General features: G+C 46.1%; 1 protein-coding gene across 1 annotated transcript in view; it reads left to right on the forward strand.

The window, feature by feature from the left end:
• tenm2a (teneurin transmembrane protein 2a) overlaps window positions 1-21103 on the forward strand; it is a 193183-nt gene that overhangs the window by 84023 nt on the left and 88057 nt on the right. Inside the window, exon 3 of the mRNA XM_056439037.1 lies at window positions 15014-15226. Coding sequence (XP_056295012.1) covers window positions 15014-15226 — 213 coding nt within the window. The remainder of the gene's footprint in view (window positions 1-15013; window positions 15227-21103) is intronic.

The following is a 21103-nucleotide window of genomic DNA, read 5'->3' on the forward strand; positions in this document are numbered from 1 at the left end:
CTCCAGCTGGCGTCTCTCATGCGCCGCGGAGAGGAGGAGGGAGGGAGGGAGGAGAGAGGGGAGATGGGGGATATGAGGGGGAGGGGGGGCATTACATGTCTGTAGGGGTCTGTGAAGTGCTGACGAACCCACGTTGGGGATTGAGACACTGGGAAACATTAACTGAGAGATAATGACGAAAGGGAAGGGCTAATGGGAATGAACATGCACCCAAAAAAAACAAAAGAAGAAGAATAAACGCGGCGCGAGATGAGGGGCGGGGAGGAAGTGGAGGGGTGGGGTGGGGGGGTGGGGGTAAGGGGGGTAAATTGACATAAATGTTGAAGGATGAGTAGGGGAGACGGAGAGATCATGAGCTGTTAGGAAAAAGGAGGGAGGATACACCGAGGGGCAGCGGGGGGGAGGGGGGGGGGGAGAGCCGGCTGTGTTCAGAACTTTCTCCTATACCCCCCCCCCCCCTTTCCCCCCCTTGGAACCGGTCCCAATGAAACCAAGAAGTGCCACGAAGAAGATCGAGAAATAACACGACATGTTTAACAAATAATAATAATAATCATAAAGAAAAAGAAAAAGGAAAAGAAAGCGGACGAGGGATGTGAGGATGAGAAAGAGGGAGGAAAGGGGGGAGTGGCTGAGTGATGAAAGAGAGGACCGGAGTGATGATCAGTGGAGTCTAATGAAGGTGCAGATGCCCCATAGGAGCAGCATGGACCCCCGGGAATGGCAATTAACGCACTGAAGGAAGACACACACACACAGACACACACACACACACACACAGACACACACACACACAGACACACACACAGACACACACACACACACACACACACAGGCGAACATACACTACCGAAGCCCCATCGTCTGAGTTCAAACAGGCCGTGTCCGACGCCGTCAGATCATACGATTAAAACGGCGCCCGGTTCGCTCCGTTGGACCGGCACCGGCAGAAGGCCCGGCGGCTCGTGCGATCGCCTCCATTGTGCCGGTAACCGCCCAGAACCATCCAGAACCACCCAGAACCACCCAGAACCGTCCAGAACCGCCCAGAACCACCCAAAACCACCCAGAAGAAAACCGTGTTTCTCCTCCGCCGCGTCGCTCTGTATTTCATTTGTTTCATTTCAAACCCCAATGTGTGTGTGAGCGGGGCGATCGACTCCAGTCTTCTTCTTCTTCTTCTTCTTCTTCTTCTTCTGTCACGATGTGGAGCTGGAGCGGCACACGGGGGCTCAGGTGGACGGGGCCCTGCACTGCGGATTAGCTGGGTTGTAAGTGTGTGTGTGTGTGTGTTTTTGTGTGTGTGTGTGTGTGTGTGTGTCCGGCCAGCAGAGCTGACCAATGAGGTTGCAGCAGGAGACGAGTGGATGACGTCATCGTATTTAAATCCTCTTTTTTGACCTTTATACACCGACTAAAAGCCTTCTTTCTTTCTTTCCGTGCTCCTTTCTTCCCGCTCTTCTATCTTCCCGCTCTTCTTTCTTCCCGCTCTTCTATCTTCCCGCTCTTCTTTCTTCCCGCTCTTCTATCTTCCCCCTCTTCTTTCTTTCCGCTCTTCTTTCTTCCCGCTCTTCTATCTTCCCGCTCTTCTATCTTCCCGCTCTTCTATCTTCCCGCTCTTCTATCTTCCCGCTCTTCTATCTTCCCGCTCTTCTATCTTCCCGCTCTTCTATCTTCCCGCTCTTCTATCTTCCCGCTCTTCTATCTTCCCGCTCTTCTTTCTTTCCGCTCTTCTATCTTCCCGCTCTTCTATCTTCCCGCTCTTCTTTCTTCCCGCTCTTCTATCTTCCCGCTCTTCTTTCTTCCCGCTCTTCTTTCTTCCCGCTCTTCTTTCTTCCCGCTCTTCTATCTTCCCGCGTTTCTATCTTCCCTCTCTTCTTTCTTTCCGCTCTTCTATCTTCCCACTCTTCTTTCCCAGAGTTCCGGCTTTCAGGCGTAAAATGAGATCGACTCCAGATATTGACTTTTAGCAAGATCGAGCGGTAAAAAAAAAAAAAAGGAATAAAAGATGGCGGCGCAAAGCCGCCCTGCGTCGACGCGCTGCCAGCCGGCTGCCAGACGGCGGAGGTGCCGATCAGTGGTAGTTAAGGAGGAGGGGTCTTAGTTACCTCTGGGTTAATGATCCTCATTAATATGCGCTAATATACCCCGGGTCATGCAGTAATTAAAAATCTCATTCGCCGCTCTCAGCTTTAAACGGAGTGACTCGGCGGCGTCCTCACAAAAGATTAGCATTTTGTGCTATTCGTCTCCGAGGCCTGGCACCGCGTGGCGAGGGTGGGGGGGGGGGGGCTGAGGCTCATAGCGACCCGGCCATGTCAAGCCTTCCTTCTTTTTTTGTTGCATGTGCTCGGCTGTTGACGAGCCGGATGGCGTCTCTTCTTTTTTTTTTTTTTTTTTGTGCAGGTGGTGCCTTGGAGAGTTGCATCACGTTTGCGAGAGAGTGTTTATGCGAAGGCGGGCGCGCAAACAAGCGCTCCCTGAAATACACACACACATATGCATACACACACTTATGCAATACCGCATGTGAAGTCCATCATCGTGGGGACTTCCTGTATTCCTCCGAGTCAGCTGATGCAAGCTGCTCTAATTGTGCGGCTGCGCGATGACGAGCCACGAGAAAATGGACGGATGGGTTCGGATGGACTGATGGATTCATTTTCATGTGCGTCGAAACACACAAACCGCATCCGACAACCATCACACACACACGCACGCACACACACACACACACGCTCAGACATCCGTAACCAAAGCAGCGACTTCAAAGCGCTCCAGACGTGCACGGTCATCTCCAATCGCTTCTCGCCACCCGGTCGGAGGCGGTCGGCTCGATTCGTGTGTCGGCGCCGGCAAAAAGTTTCGTTCAGTTCGAGATCGGGATTAGCGTGAATCGGCGTTCGCGGTTCAGGAATTTGTCTTCCGATCGGCCCGAAAAATAATTTTGCATTTCTGGAATATCCAAAATGTCAATTCCATTAAACTGAAGCCCACGATTAAACTCTAACCGTGAGAATAAATTGGGCATCTATTATGATTAAATCGTAATAATGACCTATAACGAGGGGGTTTGTAAAAGTGAGGCAGTTGTAAGTTATTAAACCGGCGCCTGAAAATAACAGACTGCCTTAAAAAGATAAAAACGAGCCACCGTAATGCGGATGGCTCAACAAAATAGTCATAGTTGGCGTTACTCGCCATGTTGCTTACGGCCTACAGTTTTGATCATCAACTTCTTGTCGCTATCTTTGGTCGCCATCTTGGTTTTAGGCAACCAGAAGGTGAAGCCAAGGACAACTGAACGCGGTATATAGGTCAACGCTGTTTGAGATTTGGAGGCGGCCAAAATGATTATAAATAACCTTTATGAACTGAAAAGACATTAAAGTTGTGTGAAGATCCCTCTGCACTGTGACAACACTGTGTTAGCGACCTGCCAATCACAAGGTGTTTGACTCTTTTTACAAAATAAACATCACGTTGTTCTTGAAAAAGACTTGAAACTAGAGTTTGAGACATGAACTCATGTTTACAATGTTCACTGAGGGGATAAATCCAGAGAGAAGTAGAGTCGTTTTCTCATAGACTTCTATACAATCGGACTCATAGTCGCCCCCTGCTGGACACATTTATGGCACTTCCACACACACAACACAGGTTCATAAATACTCTTCTTTGGATCATTTATTTTTTATACTTGATATTTCATTTAGGTATTTTTACAGAAATACAACCTTCTAAAGTAAGAATGCATAATAATAATAATAATAAAACCTAAAAATAAACACAAATAAAGTAAAAAATTTACAATGCATCTGGTCAAGAAGGACCATAAGGAAACACAAAAATAAATAAGTAAAAACTTTCTTCTTTGGTTCATTTATTTTTTATACTTGATAATTCATTTCGGTATTTTTACAGAAATACAACCTTCTAAGGAAAGAATGCATAATAATAATAAAACCTAAAAATAAACACAAATAAAGTAAAAAATTAACAATGCATCTGGTCAAGAAGGACCATAAGGAAACACAAAAATAAATAAGTTAAAGCTTTCTTCTTTGGTTCATTTATTTTTTACACTTGATAATTCATTTAGGTATTTTTACAGAAATACAACCTTCTAAAGTAAGAATGCATAATAATAATAAAACCTAAAAATAAACACAAATAAAGTAAAAAATTAACAATGCATCTGGTCAAGAAGGACCATAAGGAAACGCAAAAATAAATAAGTTAAAGCTTTCTTCTTTGGTTCATTTATTTTTTATACTTGATAATTCATTTAGGTATTTTTACAGAAATACAACCTTCTAAGGTAAGAATGCATAATAATAATAAAACCTAAAAATAAACACAAATAAAGTAAAAAATTAACAATGCATCTGGCCAAGAAGGACCATAAGGAAACGCAAAAATAAATAAGTTATAGCTTTCTTCTTTGGTTCATTTAAAGGCGAGAGTTGTCTGTAACAACGGAAAACAGAATCAACCGGTGGGGGGGGGGGGGGGAGAGAGAGAGAGAGAGCTCTCCATCCTGGTTCCACAGCTGTTGCTATAAATAGAGTCTGGAGAACATCAAAGAGAGGAGAGGGTTCTATCAGCAACAGGCTGCAGTACGCTCATTAGCCACTGTGTGTGTGTGTGTGTGTGTGTGTGTGTGTGTGTGTGTGTGTGTGTGTGTGTGTGTGTGTGTGTGTGTGTGTGTGTGTGTGTGTGTGTGTGTGTGTCGTCAAAGGAGACACTGCTGACTCAACCTCACAAGCTCACTGTCACACACACACACACACACACACACACACGTCTGTATTCCACATAATGTAACATCACAACCAAATCAATGGACAGATTTAAATCAGCGTTATTCACCAGACGGCGCCACAAGATGTGAAAGAGCGAGAGGAAGACGTGATCCGCGCCGCTCGTCTTCCTCTCGCGCTCTTTCAAATCTTTCTTTCCGTCCTCCCCCTTTTCCTTTCTTTCCTTTCTTTCTTTTTTTGCCCGCCTCTTTGTTTTTTTCAGATGTTTTTAGCGACTGCAGCGATTACCGGTGGGTGGGGCGGCGCCCTGCCGTGTTGAATGGGGACCCGTGAACACGCGTGTGCTAAAGAGCGCCGCGGCGGGACGGCGCCTCCCAGCGCTCGCGTGTTCCTGCACATGTTTCTTTATGCCTCGTTTTCTCTTCCACATTGACGCTGTTCTTTGAGAGAACCGCTGTGATTGTGGCTTTCTGAAAATGCCAATAGTTTCTTCTTCTTCTTCTTCTTCTCTTGCTTCTTCTTTTTCTTCTCTTGCTTCTTCTTCTTCTCTTGCTTCTTCTTTTTCTTCTCTTGCTTCTTCTTCTTCTCTTGCTTCTTCTTCTTCTCTTGCTTCTTCTTTTTCTTCTCTTGCTTCTTCTTCTTCTTCTTCTCTTGCTGTTTCTTTTTCTTCTTCTTCTCTTGCTTCTTCTTTTTCTTCTCTTGCTTCTTCTTCTCTTGCTGTTTCTTTTTCTTCTTGTTCTATTTATTCTTCTCATTCTTCTTCTTCTTTACTTGCTTCTTCTTTTTCTTCTCTTGCTTTTTCTTTTTCTTCTTGTTCTTGTTCTATTTATTCTTCTCCTTCTTCTTCTTCACTTGCTTCTTCTTTTTCTTCTTCTTCTTCTTCTCTTGCTTCTTCTTTTTCTTCTTCTTCTTCTCTTGTTTCTTCTTTTTCTTCTTGTTCTTGTTCTATTTATTCTTCTCCTTCTTCTTCTTCTTCACTTGCTTCTTCTTTTTCTTCTTTTTCTTCTTCTTCTCTTGCTTCTTCTTTTTCTTCTTGTTCTTGTTCTATTTATTCTTCTCCTTCTTCTTCTTCTTCACTTGCTTCTTCTTTTTCTTCTTCTTGTTTTTCTTCTTCATCTTCTTCTTCTCATTCTTCTTCTTTTTTCCTCCTGAGATTGATTTATTTATTCTATTTTTTAATTTTTTACATGCCGAGCAGGTGTTAAACGTGCAGACATTTCAATTCAGTTTATTTTATATGAGCCCATTATCACAAATTACAAATTGTCCTCAGAGGGCTTTTACAATCTGTACGTATACGACATCCCTGACCTTTGACCTTTCACATGGGATCAGGATAAACTCCCAAGAAGTAGGAAAAAAAACCTTTCAGGGGAGGAAAAAAAGTGAAGAACCCTTCAGGAGAGCAACAGAGGAAGACGTCATAAACACATTCAATGAATACGACATAAATCATGAATAATTCATAGGAGGCACGGACCACGATCCAGACCTCCACAATCCATGAAGCAGAAAGAGGTAGAATGGAGGGGGCGTGGCTTATCCGTGTGTTTCTCGCTCTCGAGCGGAAAAAAATCTGGAAGCGGCCCCTCCGGTATCGTTAAATCTACTCCCGACGATGTGAAAACACTTGAATTTGATGTGAAAAAATTGCTTTTCGCCCGGCCCTTACATTTTATTAGGAGATTTGCGCGTCGGGATGCAGTCGCTGTCATGGTATTTTTTCTTATTGAATAACAAATTTGGAGATAATTGGGTTGCATTCTTCTTCTTCTTCTTCTCTTTCTTTTTTTTTTTAAGCTCCAGCATGTAATCTGTGGCAGTAAAACGACTTCATTTCGTCTGGTTCTCGTTGCTCCGCGTTTGAATTGTAAGCCTCTGATATGTGATTATTTTTAGTATTGATGTATATGTTTACGTGTCTCCTGACATGAATCTGACTCCCAAATGAGCATCGGGCAGTTTGTTGAACATCTGAATTTTGACAGATTGTTTGCACATCACTCACACACACACACACACACACACACAGAGAGATATGCGGATGTGCTCTTCCCCTATGAACGTAGATCTGTGTCTTTATAACGCAAACAAAAAAAGATGTTTTGAGAGGAAGTTTCTCGTTTGTAAGTAAATTAATTGTTAGTTTTGCTCGTGAAACTAGAATGTGTTGCAAAAACCTTCGATCTTGAATTGAGTTTGGATGTAGTGGGCGGGGCTTACGCTGTGGTTACAAGTGGGGCTGCATCCCTCCTTGTTCTTTAAAATAAAAAAAAGACTCCACGACACTGACAACATTAACAAAGTGAAGTGCTGCTACATTTTAAATACTTTAATGTTTAAAAACAGAGCAATATGATGTCCACTTACCTCCGTGTCGTCCTCACCGTAACCTCCCTAGAGCAAGTCAAACCCACCAATAGAAAGCTCCTCGCTCATTCAGCAGCGTAAGCCCCGCCCACTACGTCCAAACTCAATTCGTAGTCGTTGTTTTTTGATGACAAAGGGTTTTTATTTCGAGAGCGAAGGTTTTTTTTATCGTTTCTTAAGCAAAACTAACTAAAAAAATCACTTACAAACGAGAAATTTGTTCTCAAAACATATTTGTGTGTGTAATAAAGACAACAAAATCGACATTTATATTCCCCGGCATCGTGTTCAAAGGTAGAGGAAGGCCAGGGGGGGGGGGGGCCGCATGCTTGGACATGTTAGCGTGCGGTTATGATCGAGTGCCTGTGCGTGTGTGTGTGTGTGCGTGCGTGTGTGTGTGTGTGTGTGTGTGTGTGTGTGTGTGTGTGTGTGTGCATTTGATGTGGGCGGAGGAGGCTATTTATTTTGATTGTTTTCAATGAGGGTCCAATGCGTAGAATCCATAACAATACCATCAATCCACAGCATCAGCAGCAACACGGATGTAATTTATATGGTAATGCGTCCTCCACGGTCGCCCCGAGTTACGCAGTGGACATCTCTGACAATGGACAGCGCCGGGGGGGTGCCGCGGCATCCTAATGCTATGTGTCCCCGCCACACACACACACACACACACACACTTGTACTTCCCGGCAACAGCGAGGCGTGTTTCAATTAGCCGATGCTTATTGGCGCTCTTTTGTGCGTTTTGGTTGAAGAGGTTGAGTGTGTGCGTCGCCGGGTCCTCGTCTTTTATTAGAGCTAAAAACAAAGGAGGAGAATAAACCGACACTTGAACCAGAGGGATCACTCAGAGACGAGGCGTTGCTATCCTTCTTCTTCTCTGGAGGTGCACGGTGACGAGTTACGGGGGTCGAGTTACGGGGGTTTGATTTTCAGAAGCTATGGGCGTCGCCTGAGGGGGAAATAAGACGGTTGAGATTCCTCCTGAAGGGCCTCACTGGCGGGGTCAGGTTGCCGGTTGAAAACCAGGCGTTGGTCTTTTGAGTCGCTTCTGTCGTCATCTTTTGATCCCCGCATATGTTTTTATTATTCTCCTATTCAAAGTATTTTCTTTTATATATTCTTTTCATAAGTCAGGCATCTGAGGACTAATTATTAAAAAGCTCGATTTAAAGAAAAATACCGTATCGGGAGATTTCTTGTTAAAAATCACAATTGTCTTGGTGAAATATTGGGCTGTGATAATATAAAAGTGTGTGTCGGGACAACGACGAGCTGTAAATCACTCATTACATGATGAGCTTTATAGTTTTAGTCCTGGAACGAATGCACACAACAAAAAATGGAAAACGAGAAACGGCGTGAAAAACAATGCGACGCTGGTGTGTGTGTGTGTGTGTGTGTGTGAGTCTTTGTGTGTGTGGAGGGTCGGGCCAATTTTGAGAAGAGAGGCCTCCACAGATGTGGAGTGACGCCGTCGACATCCATTTGTTGCTCTCACACACACACACACACACACACAGGCAGCAACAGGTGTGCGCATCTTTGCCACAGAAATATCAGAAAGGAATGAATGAGAGGAAAGAGGCGGCGAGGATTTTGGGGGTGGAATGAAAAAAGGCGAGAGAGGGGTGTGGGCGGGGGGGGGGGGGGTTCAGGAAGAGAGATGAGATGGAGGAGACAGACTGCACTGTATAGATAAATAGAGAAAAGGGCCCATTGTGTCAGCAGCTGTCATCACTAAATAGCCCTCAGATCACTGTCAGACACACACACACACACTCAGTCATAAACGTGCATACTCTCACACACACACACACACACACACTCAGTCATAAACGTGCATACTCTCACACACACACACACACACACTCAGTCATAAACGTGCATACTCTCACACACACACACACACACACTGACTGACAGCTCCCCCTCAGTCCAACATCTGTGCTGACAGCCGCCATGGTAATGAGTCTCTGCATGTGCCAGCATGGGTGTGTCGCTTCTCTTTTTCCTCCCTCTCTCCCCTCGCGCAACGCTCATTCAATCATTCCATCTCGTCGTGCACCCCTCCCTCCCTCCCGCCATCCCTCCATCCCTCCCCTCTTCTCTTCTTTACTTTCACCTCAACAGACGAGCCCGGTCGACTCGCATGACAACGTCGACTGTAAAGTTGTTTTTCGGTGCGTTTTGTTTTTTTCTGTTGCTTTCGCTTCTTCTTCCTTTTTTACTGCGGCGCCGCGATCCAGGTGCGTCGCATTTCACGCGGAGGTGTGGAAGCAGGAAGAGAGAGAGAGAGATGGAAGGAGAGATGAAGAGATGATGAATGGCTCTCGTTAGAGGGGTAATTTGTCTCTCCTTGTCTGACTGGGCTCCAGCTGTCGCTCCACCCCTCGCCACCGCTCTCCTCGGCCTACACCGCTCCTCACCTCAGCCAGATGGGTGGACGGATGGATGGAGGGAGGGAGGGAGGGAGATAGAGACAAGGACGAGGGAAAAGGGAAGAGGAGAGAAGTCATTGAGCAGTCAACAAGAGGAATTGAGTCTCGGTGGAGGGAGAAACGATGGATGACACAGCGCCCACAGAGGTTCAACGGAGGGAAAACCTCTAATTCAATTGAATTCAATTTATTTTATACAACCCCAATATCACAAATTACCAATTTGCCTCAGCGGGCTTTTATAATCTGTAAACATACGACATCCCTGACCTTTGACCTTTCACATCGGATCAGGAAAAAGTCCCAAGAAATAACAGAAAGAATTAAAAAACTTTCTCAGGGATAAAAAGGAGAGCAACAGAAACAATAGATGTCATGTGACCAGAAGGAAGCATTTGTGGCTTTCTGAAAAAATGCCAATACAGTTTCTTCTTCATCTTCTTCTTCTTCGCAAGTGAAAATAACAGCATCCATGTCAAAGACGTGACTGTAGCTGGAACTTTTCCGTTTGGAAAATTCGGGGGTTGTGGGATAGGAGTCAACGTTTTATTTAAGTGCTAATTAGCTGATTAATGAAGCTGAGATTTATATATTTATTCATTTTTTTGTTTGTTTTTACATGCCTGGCAGGTGTTAACGTGCAGACAATTCAATTCAGTTTATTTTATACACCCCAATATCACAAATTACCAATTTGCCTCGGCGGGCTTTTATAATCTGTACACATACGACATGCCTGACCTTTGACCTTTCACATCAGGAAAAACTCCCAAGAAATAAAAGAAAGAAGAAAAAACTTTCTCAGGGATAAAAAGGAGAGCAACAGAAACAATAGATGTCATGTGACCAGAAGGAAGCATTGTTGATGAAGTCATCGAGGGATTCCTCCAATGCCTTTAATGCAGAGCAACACAGTTATAATGATTATTTTATATTTTCAAAAAAAATTCCAACCCCACAATACACTTACTTGTTTCACACCAATCAACACTTGCGAGAGGAAAACCGCAGATTCCCCGAGTACAGCGATGGGCTGGCAGCCGGGGGATGGATGGAGGGATGTGTGTGTACAGATGGCCGGGGGGGGGGGGGGGGGGGAACGGGCGAGCTCATCGCTAAAGTCTTTGTTCTAATAACACAAAAGCAATTTCCACTGACCTTTCTGGAAATGTAGCGGGCAGAAATGACGGCGTTAAGGACGCCCCACAGCATAATTGCTAAGGAGATTAAAGTTCCCTTAATTGCTTTTGGCCAACTAGTGTTTTTTTGATTTTTTTTTTAGTAATTAAAGTGATTTAAAATATTAATAACGCGCGCCCGACCTGCAATGCGCGTGGCGGCGGCGTGCAATGAAAACCCGCCGCCGCAATAAAACTATATTAAAGGTGCGCCGCTACACACACACACACACACACACACACACACTGACAGTGTTAAATGCCTGTTGTCACCAATAGCCTCATTATTTTAAAATATGCAAATAGCTCGATCCCCGACCCGCCGTCAATTTATGTAAGTGATCGATTCATTTCGGATCAATCGCTGATTTCTCTTTTTTTCTTCTGTGCTTGTTTATTTTTCTTCTTCTCCCCTCTTCATTATCTTTAGTTCCCGTCCTCCGTCTTCCACCGCTCGGTCCCTTCTTCTTGCCTCCTCCTCTCCTAATTACCCTCCTCTATTGCTTTCTTTCCCATTTTTTCCCCTTTATTGCCAATAACTTCTTGTCGGCTCAAAGCTTCTCCGTCCGGCTTCGTCCGCCGGACCGCTCCGACTCTTCATTTCTTTCTCTTTCGCTCTCTCCATTCCACTGGTTTCCCCATGACCTCCCCGCCTCTCCATCCCCCTCCATCCCTCTCCATACCTCTTTATCTCTCTCCATCTCTCTCCATTCCTCTCTATCCCTCTCCATCCCTCTTTATCTCTCTCCATCTCTCTATATTCCTCTCCATACCTCTTTATCTCTCTCCATCTCTCTCCATCCCCCTCCATACCTCTTTATCTCTCTCCATCTCTCTCCATTCCTCTCTATCCCTCTCCATCCCTCTTTATCTCTCTCCATCTCTCTCTATTCCTCTCCATCCCTCTTTATCTCTCCATCTCTCTCCATCCCCCTCCATACCTCTTTATCTCTCTCCATCTCTCTCTATTCCTCTCCATCTCTCTCCATCCCTCTTTATTCTTCTCCATCCTTCTGCATCCCTCTCCACCCCTCTCCATCCCTCTCTATCTCTCTCCATCCATCTCCATCCCTCTCCATCCGTCTCTATCCGTCTCCATCCCTCTCCTCCCGCCTCCCTCCTTCTCCCTCCTGTCGGCCACAGTGTTTGCTTTGCCATTGTTTATCCATTTTTCTCTGTTTGCGCTGATGAGATTGACTGGACACACACACACACACACACACACAGAAGACACACACACACACACAGAAGACACACACACACAGAAGACAGGGCTGGCGTCTCTCTGGGGCGTAGTTAACGTTGGGGCTGTGGATCGATCCCATCTCTGGTTTCCATGACGGAGACATCTCTGCGCCTCCGTTTCCATCAACGTGTGCGTGTGAAGCCTCAAAGCTTCACAAACATCAAGAGCCGGAGACGACAACCACGTCCACACACTCTTTTTAAAATCATCTCTGCCCAGGTATGATTTCCTTGATCCGAGCAATATTGCACCGTCGGCGAAAAAAGAAAGAAGAAGAAGCTCCATCTATCCATCACGGCCTTTACACATTTTGATTTCCATCGATAGTCTGCGACGGGAAGCTGAGCGCCGTCCGATGACATCACAGCTCGTCTGTGTTCTGAAGAACCGTCAGGAAGAGAGGGAGGAGAATTAAATAAATAAATAAATAGTGGGACGATGAATGTTCAGAACATCTCGGATTTTTTTCTTCAAGGTCTCGCGGCCTTTCTTTCTTTCTTTCTTTCTCTCCCTCCGTTCCTGCCTGTTTGTTTTTTTGCTCTGTGGAAAAAGAAAAGCGCGATGAAAAGAATGAAAGAATAAAAGAAAAGAAACGTTTCAGCGGCGAATAAAAAACAACGGAGGAAGTTTATCAAACGAGGGGACGAGCTCGACTTTTTTTTTTTTCTTCGCCCGAAAAACTTGAAAAATACATTTTCTTTTTTGCAAAATACATTTTTTTGAGTCAAAAACACGCCCGAGGCTGTCGTCGGGGAAAATAAGTGATTATCAGCTCGTCAGAGCGTCTTCGGTCGACGATCTAATTAGCCGCTGTAATAACTCGGGTCCTCCGGTGGATGGGCTGGACTCGGTTGGCCTCATTCTTGCCATATTGTTGATTGATTGAGCTGCAATATACGTGCAGACATAATTATTCTATATTTTGAGCCGTCTCTAAATAGAAATTATTAGATTTGTCTTTTGTCCTTGATTCCAAACCTTCGGAGAGTCGAGCCGTGAGTTTGTCTCTGGTGTACGGGACAGCCTGATTGTGTCCACGCGTCCCACGTGGCTCCCACTATTTAAAGACTCGGGCTGTTAACTTTCTTTGGTCTCCCCCGTGTAGAGGAAACAAGAATCTGAATACTGACGTTTTTATTTTATTTTTTGCTGGTGCTGTTTCAAATTCGGAGGAGGAAGTTACAAATGAGAAGTTGAGTTCTACTCGGTGTGCTCAGTATGGTTGTATCCTGTCGTAGGGGAGGAAGGATGCTGGTGTCAGCGTGAAGGAGTCCGTTCATCCTCTTGCCTCACGCTGCACTCGGCTTGAGAGTTCAGTATATTCAGATATATATTGTCTCCTAGTTTTCTACATTAACTACTGTAAAGAAAAAAGTTTAATTTGTACAGCGGTAAGATGGATGCAGGATGATATCTCAGTGTCTGTGTATATACAGGACTGTCTCAGAAAATTAGAATATTGTGATAAAGTTCTTTATTTTCTGTAATGCAATTAAAAAAACAAAAATGTCATGCATTCTGGATTCATTACAAATCAACTGAAATATTGCAAGCCTTTTATTCTTTTAATATTGCTGATTATGGCTTACAGCTTAAGAAAACTCAAATATCCTATCTCTAAATATTAGAATATCATGAAAAAGTATAATAGTAGGGTATTAAACAAATCACTTGAATCGTCTAATTAACTCGAAACACCTGGAAACACATTTTCAAATGTTTGATTTTGTTTTGCTGTTATAAATGTTTTTTTTTACTTGGTCTGAGGAAATATTCAAATTTTATGAGATAGGATTTTAGAGTTTTCTTAAGCTGTAAGCCATAATCAGCAATATTAAAAGAATAAAAGGCTTGCAATATTTCAGTTGATTTGTAATGAATCCAGAATGCATGACATTTTTGTTTTTTTTATTGCATTACAGAAAATAAAGAACTTTATCACAATATTCTAATTTTCTGAGACAGTCCTGTATATAGATATATATATATCTATCTATATATATACATATTTATTTATAAATATATATATATAAATATATATGTATATATATATACATATTTATATATATATCTATATTTATATAGATATATATATCGGCTTGAGATATATATATATATTTATATATATATATTTATACTACCGGTCAAATGTTTTAGAAAACCTAGATTTCTCCAGTTTTTATTAAAATGTACACAGTTTAATTTCTCAATGTACTCTGAAATTAAAAGCACAGAACAAATAAACAATTGGAGATAAAAAATAAATAAATCATGGAATCGTTTTATTTAACAAAATGTAATCTCAATCTTTGACTCATCAAAGTAAAGCCACCTTTTGCAGATAGTACAGCCGAACACACTCGTATCGCATTCTTTCTACAATGGAAATCAAATGTTGTTCTACATATATATATTTTTAAAATGACTTTCCCTATGTTAATTCAGTTGAAGTAATTTGCATTGGAAAATGAGTTTAAATTGAGCTCAAGTGAGCAGAACTTCCTGAGCTGAAGAGTCACTTGTGAATGTGTGTGGGAGATGAAGGGGCTGTGTGAGTGTGTGTGTGTGTGTGTGTGTGTGTCTCTGCATCGAGTGTGTGTGTGTATCCCAGCTGCTCTGCACCGCTATGCCCGAGCTTCTGTTCCGAGAAGCCTGTTTACCTCCGAGTTCACTGGACCGACGTGGCACAAAGACAAAACCAAATTTTAAAGAATGTAAAAACAAAAATTTTAGATTCACTCGTTTTAAATCTAGTTTTCGTTTCATTTGGCGGAATTCTGTCGACTTGTTTTCACGAGAAAACACGGAAGACGGTTTAAATGAAAAGTGCTGACCCTTCACACTCACGTCTGAATCTACAAGGACCCCTTAAGGGGGCCTCGGTGGTCCAGACCCGGTAGACCTGCTCCGGAACCGGCCCCCGTATCACTGTCAGTCATTGCCATCTGTTTTTGTCTAACGCCCTCCCTCCCTCCCTCCCTCCCTCTTTCTCTCCCTCCCGTCCTCCAGGTCGTCCACTCCCTCCGACCTCTTCCTCCTCCCTGCTCCCTCCGTCCCTCCCGTCCTCCTCCTCGTCCGCCCCCCACCACCACCCCTCCCTCGGCCCCCCGCCGCCGATCAGGGAGTGCCAGGTGCCCCTGCTGGAGAAAAACTCCACCCGCTCTCACCTGGAGCCCCACCCGGAGGACTCGTACTTGCTCCGGGCCCAGACCTCCTCCACGGGTAAGAGAGCTCGCCATTCATCCCCCCCCTCCCCCAAAACATTTTCGTCTCGCCCCCCCTCTCCCCCCCCCCCAAATTTCGTTTTTATTCATGCATCGGCGCCCCATCCATCACCCCCAGACTCGCCGCATTACCTCATCGTGTGTCCGATGCTTGATCCGATTTAGTCGCCGCTCAATCCTTTATTTCAGTGTCACATCTCGTTCTTTTGGCCATTTGCTTTTCTTCGTCTTCTTCGTCTTCGTCTTCTTCTTCTTTCTTTTATTTGCATTCCTCCGAAGTCAGCATTCATTTGAGAAGTCTTGGAATCAAACCAAAGGGGGGGGGGGGGGGGTGGAGGGGGGCTTATGTAACTGTTATTTACATCGTGAGGCATCATCAAATATGCAGTTTGATTTTATTTATTTTTTAAGATAGATATTGACTGCAAACGCGGTCAATTATGGATGTCACGTTTTTTATTATTTCATTAGATTTATCGTTCGCGGATGAATTTCAAAATCTATTCGTGTGTTGTCGTTTTTTCACGGTTGAAGATTACCCGGCGCGTGTTGACGACCGCCCGTCAAAGAGCCGCGTTGATTGATTTATTAGTTTTTAGTTCATGCTGAGGACTCCGAGAAGCAGCGACAGAAGAAAAAAAACCTCCCCAACTTGACTCCGTGGGCGGTCCGCGTGGAAAGAATAAATAAAAAGTGACATTTTCTAAGCCGACAACCTCTATCTCTTAACGGATTACACATTTTAATGTCACCCCTCACACCTTTGTCATCAGCTGCCGTGGAGTTAAACAAACAAAAAAACAATGATGCAAGTGCAGGCAACCCCCCCCCCCCCACACACACACACACACACACACACAAACACACTCCGCCGAGGGCACGTCGTCGGTTGCCTAGTGAGTGTGTGTTTGTACTTATTCGCCATTTCTGACATTAATAACGCGCCCGGGAAAGTGAAAGGTAAAGGAGGGGAAGGGGGGGGGGGGGGGTGATGAATTTTAAGTGCCGCCAGGAGGAGGATCGGCGTGTGGCGAATGCAAAACGAGTTTAGTTTCCACGGCCGTGAAGCTCTCCCTCTTTCATCATCCGCCGCGTGCTTTACGCGCGCACATCTGGCGGTGATGAGTTTCTTCATCAGCATCCACATCTATTCTCCACAATTAGGTATACTGTTGAGCCCCCCCCCCCCCTCTCCCTTTGTATCTCCCGCTCTTCCCCTCCATTCCTGTGTCGTAATCAGCCAGATATATTAAGCAGAGGGCCTGATGGGAGGGAAAGGGGAAGGGGAGGGGGGGGGGGAGAGAAGTCCTAATGTGATTTTTGGTGGAATACAATCTATTGTTAATGGCATTAGGCTCTCCTTTGATCCAGTATAAATCTTCATTAGGGAGGGCCCGGGTCCCAGGTTCAAGAGCAACGTGATTAGGAGGCTTTTAAAATGACGTTACATCAGCCTTCTAATTGGTTTACTGTTTGCTGGGGCAACATCAATCATTCGCCCGGCAACCGCTCGGCAAATACATCCACTCTGCCACTGACACCCTAATGGCAGACACTGGCAAAGAGGGAGAGCCAGCCAGGCCTTCTCCTTCGCTCCTTCTTTACACCCACACTCTTTACGTTTCTGGGAGCGAGTCCCAGGAGAGAAAAACAACGACCCCGAGAAGCGAGAGAACGAGAGCGGCGGCGTAGACGAAGAAAAAAAAGAGGCAATTGGGGAGCGGAAAAAGATTGGGGAAAGCCAAACTTGTGACTTTCTGAAGTTTGTTTAATGAGACGTCTTGCAAAACGCAACCAAAGAGGAGACTGGAAATAACATCTGAGGGCGAGAGCGGGAAAAGTGACGGAGCGGGAGGCAGAGAGGGGGAGACAAAGAGGGGGAGACAAAGAGGGGGAGATGAGGAGAGCTTAGAGGGCAGAACCGAGATATGTGGATGGGAGGAGAACAACATCGAGATGATGAAAATGCAAATTGCCACGTTTTTTCTTCTTCTTCTTCTTAATGGGAGCGGAGAAGAGAGAGAGAGAGAGAGAGAGAGAGAGAGAGAGAGAGAGAGAGTCCTCGGCTCTGGCCGTCCATTAAAATCACCTCAATGAGTTTCGAGTGGCGGTCTGACTCGGCGTGAACATGTCGGGAGGCACAGGAACGGCTGCGAGGGCATAAAACACCTTGAACCAGCCGACTGCATGTGCATGAGAGCAAGCCTACGTGTGTGTGTGTGTCTGTGTGTGTGTGTGTGTGTCTGTGTGTGTGTGTGTGTCTGTGTGTGTGTGTGTGTGTGTGTGTGTCCTGTAGAGAGTGGACGCTGGGCAGGAAATGAGCCTTACCAAGCCAGGCCGAAAGTGACCACGGCGAGATAATCCTCAGGAAGGTGCCTGCTGTGTGTGTGTGTGTGTGTGTGTGTGTGTGTGTGTGTGTGTGTGTGTGTGTGTGTGTGTGTGTGTGTGTGTGTGTGTGTGTGGGTGTGTGCGTGGTGTGTGTGTGTGTGTGTGTGTGTGTGTGTGTGTGTGTGTGCGTGGTGTGTGTGTGTGTGTGTGTGTGTGTGTGTGTGCGTGTGTGTGTGTGCGTGTGCGTGTGTGTGTGTGTGTGTGTGTGCGTGTGTGTGCGTGTGTGTGCGTGTGTGCGTGTGTGTGTGTGTGTGTGTGCGTGTGTGTGTGTGTGTGTGTATGTGCGTGTGTGCGTGTGCGCGTGCGTGTGTGCGTGTGTGTGGGTGGATGAGTGAAAGACACACGTGTGTTTTCTTTGCTCATGGAGTTTGTTTTTGGCTGAATCCGATGACTCTTCTCTGCCGGATTATTGCCTCCTAATTAGACAGAGACGACGAGCCAAGGCAGAGGCGGTGTGCGTGTGTGTGTGTCTGTGTGTGTGTGTGTGTGTGTGTGTGTGTGTCTGTGTGTGTGTGTGTGTGTCTGTGTGTGCCTCTATGTGTAAAATGTATGTCTTTAACTCTCCCTTATGTATGGATAATAAAGCCGGTGTGCACACTGAGCCCCGTTTGTGCGCATATGTGTGTGTGTGTGTACGTGTGTGTACGCATGTGTGTGTGTGGCTGTGTGTGTTGTGTGTGCTTGCATGTGTAAAATTGTATGTCTTTAACTCTCCCTTATGTACAACTCTAGATAATGAAGCCGATGTGTACATTGAGCCTCGTTTGTGCGCATGTGTGTGCGTTTGTGTGTGTGTTGTGTGTGTGTTGTGTGCTTGCATGTGTACAATGTATGTCTTTAACTCTCCCTTATGTACAACTCTGGATAATAAAGATGATGTGCGCACTGAGCCCTGTTTGTGCGCACGTGTGTGTTTGTGTGTGTGTGTGTGTGTGTGTGTGTGTGTGTGTGTGTGTGTGCGTGTGCTCTCCCTCCATTGTGCTCGGCGTCTGAGCTCTGAGACGAATGACAATCGTGGAGCGCGTGACAGAGGACATGTGGGGATATACCACCTTCACAACGAGGGGAGCATACCAATGAGCTCTGAGAGAGAGGGGGGAGGGGAACAATGGGGGGGGGGGGGGTGAGGGGGGGGCAGCTCTTTTTTTGGGGGTGAAATATATTTATTTTTTGGGGCATTTGGAACGACAAGGATAGCAGTGGAGAAGATATGGGGCGTGAAATAAATAGACGGAGAGGCAGTGTGGGGGGGGGGCTGAGCCCTGCAATGATCCGTTTTAACTGCTGAATGGGCAGTTCTGTCCACACACACACACACACACACACACATAGATGCACATTGTGCCCGGCGACTTTACTCTGTTAACCACAGAAAATGTCAATAAACACTTTGCCCATTCAGGGCTGCAAAACAAACTGCCTTGGTTGGGTCCTGCTGCCAGCTGGCCACACACACACACACACACACACAAACACACACACACGGTGAGATTAATATAGTGTGTGTGTGCACAGTGTGCTTTACAGGGGAGGCAGGTTAGCATTCAGGCTAATGCTCCTGCGCTGAATGGGGGGGGGGGGGCTCCTTTTGAATCGGCGAGCATAATGAACTTCCAGGGATTAGCCTGAGCCGAACCCGACCAGTTTACAGCGCCCCCTCCCTCTTTCCCCCCAATGCATTTGCATGGGGAACCGCGGACAGAATAAAGTGGGTCAGCCTTCCTGAGGGCTCAGAGCTCCTCTGCAAGGAATGTGACCGCGAGAAAAAAACGAGAGGGCCGTCGAGAGAAATCTCCTCGCCATCGCTGTTTACTCACGGCGGCGGGGGGGAAGAGAGGAGGAAGAAAGGAGGGAGAGATAAAGCGGAATAACATGTGCTCTGCTCGACTGCTCTCTAATTGCTCTATTTCCTCGAGGCGTGTTTTTTTTGGGGGTCTTTTTATCAGACCGGGTTCCTGTGAGCCGACCCGCGGGTCGTACCATTCATCTGACTAACCCGTCTTCGGCTATCGGGCCCGCTCGCTATCTGCCTCGGTTCCAGTGGTTGGTCAGACTCCCAAAAAAAAGAAGAGAAAACGTCCTTGTACCTGGACCCCGCTCCATCCGGCGAGCTTTATTCATTATTATTAAATTATTATAATTTATCGATTCAACGCACGCAGGATGAGAGAAACCACCGCTGTGACAATTCACTCCGCGGGACACAAGGTCGTCTAGAGGTCATCGGGAAACTTGTCACTTTGCATTACCGACATTATCGTGAAATAGAAATTGCAACTACAGATTTTTAAAAAGGTGTTTTCAGCTCTTATTTTGAAGGGAAATGTTCAAAGAAATGTGGTAAGCGTGAGTTTACGGGATGTGACCCCGTGTAACGACGCCGTGGCCGGCACACACACACTCCCCTCAGTGTCCACACACACACACACACACACACACACAGGTTCATAGAAAGCTGAGGCTAAAAAAAATATGTATTTCGGCTTCCATACGCGGTTTGCCATATATTATTCATCCGAATTTGAATGAAATATTCAATATTTATGGCAGGAAAGTGAACAAAGGCAAAACCACGTGCATTTTATCTTATTTTTTCTTGGCAGATTGAAACACGCCGGGCGAGAAGGGATGGGAGGCTGCGTCGGGGGGGGGGGGGGGGTCAAACTCGCCCTCTCGTATCGCGTTACGCTCTGCATGTACGATGCGGGGGCTTTGACGTGTGTCTTCTCCCGCGGAGCGTGTGCAGACGTGCGGACGCGCTTTTTGTTGCCGCAGAGGTCGGGCCCTCCTTCCTCGACTCTCGGCTCCTTCCCTCCTCTCCCTGCTCCTGGGGGCGGGGGAGGGGTGGAGGCGCGCATGGGGGGGGGGGGGCACCTGGGTCCCAGCAGCGCCCCGGCGGCGGAATCAGGTCACCTTACAAACAGGTCGCCGTTGCAGCTGCATGCAACAGCCCCCGAGGAGGAGGAGGAGAAGGAGGAGGAGGAGGAGGAGGAGTCTGCTGCATGCATCTTCTGTGTTTCGGGCTTCACGGTCGCCTCTCAGGAATCCACTTGACCGACGTGATGTTATCCGAGCAGACGGGGAGAGCGCAACACACACACACACACACCCGTCTCCCTCTTCCTCTCGCTCGCATGCTTCCTGTTTCTTTTTTTCCTTTAAAAAAAAAACAATTCGAGGGGGGAAGTGCCAAGTGGAGGCGGGCGAGCGTGCACACGCGGCGCTCGCTCTCCCTCCTTCGATGGGCGGACGAACACAATCCCCCATAATGCACTCCGACCGCTCAGAGACGCGTGTGCACGCTAACGACTGAAGCGCACATGCGGCGTGTCGCGGTGGGGGGTGAAAAGTTACAATCTGTGTTTGTAAAAGCAAGAATTCAAAGAGCTGACGTGTACCGTCCAGACCGCGGCGGCGGCGGCTTCATTGTAACGCGCGACGTGGTTCCTCGACCTTTGACCTCTCTTTTGAGAACACGCAGCGCCCG

This window comes from Pseudoliparis swirei, chromosome 19 (genome assembly GCF_029220125.1).
Source record: "Pseudoliparis swirei isolate HS2019 ecotype Mariana Trench chromosome 19, NWPU_hadal_v1, whole genome shotgun sequence".
Taxonomy (NCBI): Eukaryota; Metazoa; Chordata; class Actinopteri; order Perciformes; family Liparidae; genus Pseudoliparis; species Pseudoliparis swirei.